The sequence below is a fragment of the Lottia gigantea genome, assembly GCF_000327385.1.
Source record: "Lottia gigantea unplaced genomic scaffold LOTGIsca_112, whole genome shotgun sequence".
NCBI lineage: Eukaryota > Metazoa > Mollusca > Gastropoda > Lottiidae > Lottia > Lottia gigantea.
The window spans coordinates 5,114-15,745 of NW_008707048.1; the positions used below are offsets into that span (position 1 = coordinate 5,114).

General features: G+C 33.6%; 1 protein-coding gene across 1 annotated transcript; it reads right to left on the reverse strand.

Moving 5' to 3' along the window:
- Positions 1-4,056: 4,056 nt before the first annotated feature.
- Positions 4,057-7,186, reverse strand: LOTGIDRAFT_224222 (hypothetical protein; the record flags this gene model as incomplete). Its single annotated transcript, XM_009047423.1, has 6 exons — positions 4,057-4,382; positions 4,530-4,696; positions 5,097-5,265; positions 5,548-5,660; positions 5,953-6,077; positions 6,986-7,186. The coding sequence occupies 6 exons, from the start codon at positions 7,184-7,186 to the stop codon at positions 4,117-4,119; spliced, it is 1,041 nt and encodes a 346-aa protein (XP_009045671.1). The 3' UTR covers positions 4,057-4,116.
- Between the last annotated feature and the right edge of the window lie 3,446 nt (positions 7,187-10,632).

A 10,632-nucleotide genomic window follows, 5' to 3' on the forward strand; every position in this document is an offset into this window, starting at 1 on the left:
GTATGTGACAATATTGGTTATTCGAAAATTGTTTACAATGTTCGACGGTAGCATATGCCTATCACCTAGAAACATTTTTCAACGAAGATCTCCATCACCTAGAAGTATCAATCAACCATTTTCCATCATAGGACACCTAGCATAGGACTACCGTCGAACATCATAAACAATTGTCGAGTAACCAATATTTTCACATACAACCTTATATAATAAACTATCACGCTTTGCACGGACTCTCATGCACATGCATACTTACACACACTCACATGACAAACCTACGCGAACATCAAGACACTAAAATAACAATACTTTTATTACATGATAAACATATCTACAAGTTTGGTCGAGCCAAATACATAAGTTTGGGTGAGCCATAAATTTAAATTTGGGCATCCTGATGCGTTTGGGCGATTGGAATCAAAAATTTTGCGACAAAGTACTGGCGGAGTTTTCACGATAGGAAGCTGAAATTTCGAACACAACAACTTCCGATGGGTGTGTACCTTCAGTGCAAATTTCAACTTTACATCTCTGATAGTTTTTGAACGGCAGCCTGTTAAACTTTTGGTCTTCATCCTAGCCAGTGCTACTAGACTCTATAGGCGGACTGCCGACCCCCACACCCCTCACTAAAATGGTCATAACTTCGCCAATTTTGACCACAAAGGTATAATTTTTATTGCAAACGAAAGTTTAACATGTCTTCTATTTATTTCAGTCGAAAACAGAAATTCGGATTTTTGAAAATGTTTCGAGAAAGTCGACTTTGAAGTTTCACTCGAATTTTCAAGAGGAAAATCGCATATTTTTGGGTTTAGGGAAAAAGTTTGAGACCACAAGTGCTGTAACTGACAGAGTTTTCAAGATAGGAAGCTAAAATTTCGAAAACAACAACGATTTGGATGGAGACTGAGACTGCTGGTCCAAAACGCACAGAAGACACATGGGACACATACAAAAACAGTTTGAAAACCACTGATTTAGTTGAACTTAATTGACAAAGTCCAATACCCTGTGACTGTAAAAAGGTCAGCTACAAATACGAAAGCATAAATAGATCATGTACGATCACAAAATAGTAAAATAACGTTCTTTCAGCAATTTATATTATTTTTTGCTCTAACCATACACGAAACATTTCTATTCATGAAATTTTGAAAAAATCCAGTCTATAAATGGACAACCATGTAGCGGCACTCTTGTCAAATTGTTCTGAAGCAAACCATCTGAATAACCACATTATAATATAAATGGACACCAGGAGTTATGACAGCTGGCAATCATGTAGAACTAATTTGATTCTAAAACATCGCATAAATATAATGCTCAGTAAGAATATCATTGCTTAATATAAACCAATTCAGGCGAGTTAATTCTGCATAAAACAATATCATACTGTTAAAATCATGCTGTCCGAAATTTTACCATTTTCAACAATATCGGCATGTTGCTTTACAAGTGAACATAAATGATATTATCATAAGTATCCTTTAGTTTGTTGAAGTTAAAGATAATATTCCACGACAAAATTTAGGTGTTTTCCATGCAAAAAATAAATCTGTAATGAGCGGATCGTGGAATCTGATAAAGTAAATCAAAATGGCGTCGAAGTGAAGGATTTTAATAGACAATACAGGATTGAGCGAAACTGTTTTTCGATATCCCTATCATTTGAAATTATGGCAATTTTTTACTTACAGATGTATATAGTGAGACAAACACCAAGTCAATTTGTACCAATTGTACATCAAATGCATTCATAGAATAAGAATGTAGACTAATATGTGAACAAAATACCAACACATTTATTTTGAAAAACAATGAAAATGTCTACAATAATATCAAGAAATAATATGTAGGATGAAATTGATTGCTAGTGTACATTTCCTCAAGTAAAGCAATCTGAATCCATGAAAAGAAGTGAAAAAACAAAATTGTTACGTTAGGAAATTTCTTCCATCTGAATCTGTCTCTTTAATCATTCATCATGAAGAGATAATTTTATCAAATACTTCAGAATGACAATTTTTTAAATATTTTTTTTTCTATTGAATTGAAAAAGTATATAATAGACAGAACTAAAACTCAATCGTCATTCGAGGTAATACAGAAATACTTTAACCATCAAATATGAAAATTTCAACCGTTATTTTGTTGGGTCTCCTGGTTTTAGCAGCTGTTTCTACTGCATCTGCTGGAAGTAAGTATTCAGTTATTACTGTGAATTAGTTTGGTTATTATCCCAAAAGTTATTATAATTAGTATGTATTATTTACAGTGTAAGTAAGTCTTCAATTATTATCATATAATTTATCGAAATGCATTTAATTTTGTTTATCGATACCGGGCTAAAAAGTGATAAGGATTGTTGAACAATTTCAGCGTGTGTCTCTTTTCCGACATAGTTGAATAGGCGTTTTTCTCGTACAGTATTTCTTTTGTTGAAGGGAATGGTGTATCAATGCTTGAAATTTACTATTCCAGGTTGTTGTTATAAATGTAAACAAAGAAATGGTAAATGTGTTGGCAGTGCTCACCAATGTTCTGGCGGTAGTAAACCACAATATGTTGGCTGTCCAACTGCTGATCCCACATGGTGCTGTGTCTGAAAATTAGAAGCATGAATCCAATAAATCAGCCTTTACAAGCATTCGTTCTTGTTCCATTTTGTATATCAATACTGATATTTCCCCCGTTGCCTTGCCGATCGCCACTGTCCTTTCAGAATTGTATTTTGGCACATTTTGGCTCTTATATCGAAATATCAACCCTTCATATCATTTTGTTGACGTCAAACTGTTCTTTCTTTACAGATGCGTGTTTGTACAACTAGCAAACGTTTGAGAATATGAAATTATTGGACTCCGTTCTTCCCTAAGAGTCCCCCAATGTGCATAAAAGTAAAATCTTAAATCTGAGCACTTTTCTTGCGGAAAAGTGCCAAAAATCTGTTTGTCATAGAGAAAGCTGAAACGCCCAGTACTTTCAAAGTAAAAGAGATACGAAATCGCCGTGGGTGGCATTGGAAAGCTACATGTATTCACCTGAGGATAGAGAATCCACGCTTCTCTAAGAGTCCCTCAATATTCATAAAAGTAGATTCTGAACTCTTTGGAATTTCATGTCTGGGATTGCAATTTCGTTCAGATTTTCTGAAAAAAAATAGTCGTTTAGTGTGCAGTGGCAATCAAGCGGATTATGATAAAATTCAGTAGTCTACTTTCAGTTTGGCTAGTTCAAGATTTTCTTAGTCATGATCTATTTTATTTTCGTCCAGAAACTATGCATTGGTCAGGCTTTCATGTGACATATTGGAAAGTTTTCAACGAGATTTCTGGAAAAAGTTATAGAAGGTTGAATTTCAAGATTTAAATGGCAATAAGAATGAGTCGGTCCTGTCTAATTTTGTCAAAAGTGATGATAGTTATCTCCCTTGAAGTAGAGAACACTGTTCTTGTATTTTTTTTACGAAACTATGGAGTTTCCTATAATTATCTTATTTGCACCTATTTAATGTTTATTTTATTCGCATGTTACAAATAACATTTTTAAAGAGTCAGTTATGCACGGTAAAGATTTTTGCTAATATATTTGTCCACTAATTATCACTATTCATAGTGATCGTGTATAATCATTATGGATCATGATGACTTATAATTATTTGATCATTATTAACATTTTTGACTATATTTTTATACATCATGATTCTTTATGATCATTTGATAATCGATTATGATCATCTATCCCTATAATTAACCTTGATTAACCTTTGAAAACTTAAGTTAACTTTAAACTTCGACTATTATTGATCTTGATGATATTAATAATCGCGAGCATTTATGATTACTATTCATGATCGTTTGTTATTAAGTTTATTCATCGTGATCGTTTACGGCCTCTATTGATCACGATCATCTTTGAACATCGGTTATCGTGATCAATCATTGTAGATTACGCGTATACCTCTGCGGAACACATGATGCCGACTCCCAATTCAAACAACATAGCCAATGTTGCTTTGTTGACATATTTTTAAATAATAAACCACACAAAATAAACAGATACAAATTATTTTAATAGAAATATAATAGAGACTGAAAACCACTAAAATCCGCATCACTCTTTCGCCAGGAATTTTTTCATTAAGTTATTCACTACATCTGGTTTATCCATCTGAACCCAATGGGAAGCATCTTCAATATATTCAATTTGTAGATTATCCACATATTTTTTAGCCAGGGGTACCATTCCCGCCTCCAATGCCCCATCACGACAACCCCATATAAATAAAGTTGGGGACGTGATCGTCTTCAAACCTTGTTTAGCTGTCAAAGGTGTATGGAACATTGCTCTAATATAGTTCAAACTTCCCGTGTCACAGCCTGAAATGAAACCAAATTAAAGAAAAACTTTTATATATCCAGCCTTAAATGAAACCAAATTAAAGAAAAACTTTTATATATCCAGCCTGAAATGAAACCAAATTAAAGAAAAACTTGAATGAATGAATAAACGAATGCGCCACATACCGTCTCTTGAAAAGGAATACTTGTAGGCTTCCATATCTTCATCTGTTATTCTAGATTTATCCACTACCCCCATTCTGTTACTCCTAAATATCACTGATAGTCGATGGTAATCTGCTAGTTTAAATATAAACTCTGGTATCCATGGTATCAGGAAGAAAAACATATAGCTAAAATGAATAATAGAAATATTCATATTTCAGATCCATATTGGTAACTGGAAACTTCCGTCTAAATATATAAGCCCAACTTCCAGGCCAGTGGGTAACGAATAAAATGGATTGCCCCCCCATGAAAAAATTCTGACAAGCGATCTATTTGTTTTCTTCAAATAATCACTATACCAGATTGTCCCTCTGGATATATTACTTGCTATTCCCAAACCATCAAGTCTGGCTACGGGCATGCCAACTTAAGCTATTTTTACCGACGAAAACATCCGACCTTTGGAAGAATGCGTAGGACGAAGTGTCATACAATTTTCCAAACCGTTGTTTTTATTAACTTCGATTAATATAAGGAAAATATTTTTAAGTTTGTAATTAGAACCCTTAATGCAGACATACGTACGTAGACTTTTTAAACTGAGCTAAATGTGACGTCATGTACTTCTGGAAAACAGCAGGATGAGGACAATTCATGATGATCAATTTACTGACCATATGTGGGTATTTTGCTGCAAAAGACCATGATATAGCTCCTCCCCAATCATGGCCGACCAAAACGCACGAGTTATAACCTGAAATATATTGGCAATGACATTACGTGTTACTGGTTTGCAGCAGACGAAACACTAAAACCGACGTTCCGTTTACTACAGGCTGTGCACGTCGAAGATCCCAGGGCCTTGTTGATGAAAAATGGAGGCCAATACCATTGTCTACACAGTTGTTACATGTCTGCAAAAGCCCTTTTCAGAGCATAAAACCAAAACTCAATTTCAGTTCGATTCAATATTAGGGCGTACGCTCAACGGTGCCCCGTTCCTGTTCATCATCACGTTGCAACTAGAAAGCGTTACCTAAAGCAGGTATCAGTTGTTTCAAATCTTCCACCATATTAGTAACAGCATAGTTCTTGATGCCAGGTGGTTTATCCGATTCTGAATAGCCTCTTTGGTCCACAGCCACAACACTACAGAAAGTTAGTAGTAAAAGCTTTTTTAGGCATGATGTTAGTAACAAATTAGTAAATTCAAGTGTTCACAAGACATGGTCTTATCTGTACGCATAATTCAGGTGCGGATAAGCTCTCCATAAAGTTACAAATTGCGCCATTACCCATATAACTCCATGTAATTGGTATTACTCTAATTGCTCGCTTACCATTTGGGAACATCAGATACCACTCTGCGTCATGATATGTCAATGCAGTAGACCAACATTGAGCGCCAATTTATTTACTAAATATTTAAAAGAAAACTTACCGATAATCTTTGGCAAACTCCTTTAATTGAAAACGCCATGAATACCAGAATTCGGGGAATCCATGAAGCAACACCATTAATGGTTTATCTTCACTACCATTAACAACATAATGAAGTCGCACATTCTGAAACAATATTCAACTATTAGAATTTCGTCTCCAAGAAAATGTGGACATATGTTGCCGTTGACTAAATCGTCGTCTATTCGTTTAACTCCATTGATAATATGATTATAATAATATAAAAGCAACAGTTTCTGTCTGATGTGGTTGCAACTTGATATACAATACACTTATTCAGAATGAGTTTTTGAGTTATCGCTCTTGACTTAATCAAAGGAATGTAAAATAGATAGATTTATTTTCTTTCGGTAAATTTTTTGAAATTTAGTAATTGATAAATTAAAAATTGAAAATAATTGTTGCTAAAAAGCTTAAAAAGTAGCTATGGTCATTATTTATTATAAATGATGAGGTGTTCATCCAATCCTATTATTATCATTATTTGTGAGTTCGATTTTTTGAGTTATCGCCCTTAACTTAATCAAACGCATTGATAGAAGGTATATTTTCCTTTTTCGAAATTTTTTGAAATGTGGTATGATAAATAATGAACGATGAACAACAAAAGTTGCTATTGTTATTTGTTATAAATGATGAGGCATTCATTTATTCGATTATTATCATTATTTGTTCTGAACGATACAATCATATATACGATAAAGTCCATTATATTTTCAAGTAATGTATGTAGATAATGCATACAATATACATGATGATCTGGTCTATATAATTTCAATAACAGTGAAATTTTTTTATATTGTAGTTTCAATATTTAATTATTCTACCAAGAGTGGTCTGGCTGATCGTGTTTATTTTTAAATTCCTGCCGTAGGGCACTAATATCTAAAAGCTGCTTAAACTTCGATTCTTTTTATAAAGGACAACAGAGGTCGAAAGTTCAAAAATTGGAACGACTTTTAAGTTATTGTATTTATAGAAATATCACGTGAGAGATAAATAGAAAATTCTACCTCTAAATGAATGAATTGGTGGGTTCCTAAACTATCATCAAACAAACATGATGGTGGATCAATTCGATCTTTTCTGTTAAAAGCTGTCTTTGGATTCCGTACTATATACCACAGGGCTCTGATACAAGCTATAGCCGCAATAACGCTACCTATAGAATAGGCTAAAACCAGTCGTATTGCCCTGTGATTTAATATAGACATTTTAACTTGATAGTGTCCAATACAATGTCCTCACTACACATGCGCATACACAAAGATAATATAAATGATGATAAATGTAGTTTTAATAATAAGACAGATAACAAATCCAGTCTTTTAAAAATCTTTTACACGTATTATTTTATCACCAAGTATATACAGAACATACTTTTAGCCTATTTGTGATATATTTTGTGGCTTATATATTTAAAGCTTTTAGAAACTGAAAACTTTAATTAATTCCAGTCGCCTACGGTCATTTGTCATCGGATTGTCTGATATTCGAAAACAGGAAAGACTGGAATAATCATAGTTAGAAAAGACATTGAAATGTCGGTGCACATGTTTGTCAATTTGTCCATTGAGACTTTAAATGTAGAAGGTCATGTTTGATTTTGCAAGTTTGCGAATGCCATTTTTCGATGCTTAGCGCTTTTCGACGCAGTAACAGAGTTAGGGCCCTTGTACCAAAAATGTTGTATTTTCTATTGTTGTCAACATAGTTTCATGAAACGTGGTAATAGAGATACAAGCTAAGAATGAACATAAAGAATGAAATTTGAGTTTCTGAATTTTAAAACAGAGTTATCACCCTTGGCCTAGAATTTTGAAAATGTTCATTCGATTTTCGACTTATTTTCATAACACTTTTAAGAGGTAACTTATACTAAAATTTAAACAGATTTGATGTGATTTGAGCGCTTTTATCGGATTAACCCCAACGAAAAGTGACAAAACTAAACAAACCATTTTAAACACAATTCTGAAAATGATGGAAAATTTGACAGAGACACCCTTCTGGGTTGCCACCTTAAAGTGTATTGCTTCAATAACATTTTACAAGACTACATTTATTTGTCAACATCGAATCCTAATAACTGAACTTTCCGGTCTCCTTTCGAAACCAAACTTATTCTTCAGAGATTGAAATCATTTGAAATCGTAATGTAAGAACCATATCTGTCAATCAAAATCTTGTACATAATTTTCTACACGACAAGCTTTAATTAAATTGGATATTGCTTTATGATTACTTTTGTTCGTAACCTTGTAGACTTAAAGACTGCCTTAAGTTTTCAACAAACTTAAAAGGATACTACCTCTAAAGGTGCGGGCACACGAGCGGCCTTGGTCGGAGATATTTGTCGCCGATTAGAGTCTTGTCAGGAATACCCGCACTTTTAGAATGGACATATAAGTTAAAGTCTCAAACTTGGAAAACAAGTACCATGACTAAAGAATAGAATCTCTATATAAAACGATATATCTATTAAACTAAATATTTCGAAATTATGTTTCTAAGAATGTTTCAAAATTACTTATTTTAGTGGATTATTATTTAGTTTTACAGATTTATTGGATTATAGAGAGATTCTGTTGTATAGTTATGACACCAGGTAAGTCCACTGATGTCTAAAGACATCAAGTTTAAAATAATTTTGGTCATCCTAAGACCCTGATTCCCAACCTTGGGTATTTTCGCCCCCTGTGGGTGTGGCATTAGGGTGCCGGGGGTGTGGCCAAAAGGTGTAGGAGAAGAATTTATTTTGAGTTGAGAGAGCACTTCATAATATCATCACATGCTGCAAATATGGATGAAACAAATTTTTTGGGGTGTGAACGTCCACGTGATTGCTCCAGAGTTGTGAAGGCTAAAATAGGTTGGGAACCACTGCCCTAAGAGGAAGTACCCCTTTAAGTCTTCTTGTCTTCTAATTATTTCATTTTTTCAATTGATAGAACTCAGTTTCAGCGATCAATAACAGAATATCTAGAATGGAAAGAAACTAAATTTGTCTATATATCAATTCAAAATTCATTAAAACTTTTCGAAATGGGATACAGACCTAAGAATTTTGAATCAACGGAAATGGCATCTACTGGTCATATTTCTAGACCGTCGTAGGCTAGTGTATTAATGTCTTCTTGAATTACATTATGATCACATGTAAGAAAAAAGAGCATTCTATGCAGTAGTGGACTTTTAATGAACTCCCTCCATCCTTTATTTTCTCGAGAAAGTAGTTTATTTCTCTTTAATCAAGTAAAAATAAATCACAATGCGGGTTAAATTAATTTAAATTATTTCATGATATCGTTTATGTAAATGACACATGTTAGTTTAAAGTGATAATACGTCTTAGAATGAACATAAAATTTAATTCGCAAGAATGGTCAAAATTGGAAAATTCATATAACTAAGTAATTATTGAAAAACGCTTAATTATAATATGAAGCGTTTTTCAATAGTTAATTGCATTTTTATTAAGTTTTTGGGATTTATCGGATTATATAAGAATCCTGTTATGTTATTTATGACACCAGGTATATCTACTTTTATGTTTATTCTAAGACGTATTATCCCTATAAAGAGGGGATTCATGCCAATTCATGTTGCTACGCTCGGCAATTATAATCTAGTACTTTCATTCAAAGAGAACACTAATTTAAAAACTTTATCAGACGTTGTCGTCACGCTTATAACTTATACCAAGCCTATGACGACTTTAAAACGCTCAGAGCCAATTTTCCATCGACATAGCAGCGCGATAAGGACGCACTATGAAAATTCATCTTCAATAACTTAAACCCACAACAGTCACATAAATTTTCTTAAAAACCTCTTCTTTTGAATTCAATATTACTGTTTAATAATCCAAACATTTTGACCCAATGTCAGTTGCAATGGAACAATTAAACAGCTTCTTCGACATCAGATAATAATTAAATGTGCTACTAGTATTGCAGGTTAAATTCTATCGCCTTTAAAAGCGGATAATAAGAAAACTTTGGGCTTAAATGTAAATTTAAAGATAGCTGTTTCTTCCAAATATGTCAATTTAAGTCAATCTGTTTTCAGACAAATTGATTTATAGTAACAGTTTTTAACTAGTTTATCAATCATTCTCTCGGGGCTTAAATTGATTTACCACTGCCCTTGTGGAAACAAAAGTCAAATGGAACTAAACATGATCGAGTACGTAATAATGGCGTTGTCAGATTTTTTCGTCAAATTGATTTTTTCAACCAAGAGACATGTTCGAATTAGGGTAGAGAATCAAAATCATGTATCCATCAGTTCTGAACCCTTCGAAAAAGTACACCTTGGAGAAGTCATGATAACCGCCCTCCCCAGTCATCGTAAAGGGGGTTTAATATTATGTAAGAAAAAAACTCATCTCCCGAGGTGTTGAAATTCCCCATATATCAGGGTCTGTTTTTCTGACTCTACTCCAGTCGACAACTGTCAAAATATCTATCAACGGCTGGAATAGAGGCAAGTATTTCGGACTATTATGATCCCAATGTTTCCTCGAATTTCTCTCACGTGACATGGGGGTCGGGTGACTGACGTTAGAAGCTTACGCCCTAATAACTAATGTTTACACTTACTTTGACGATGGATAAAAACGATTCATTCCACATAACGAGTCGTAGACAATTCATAT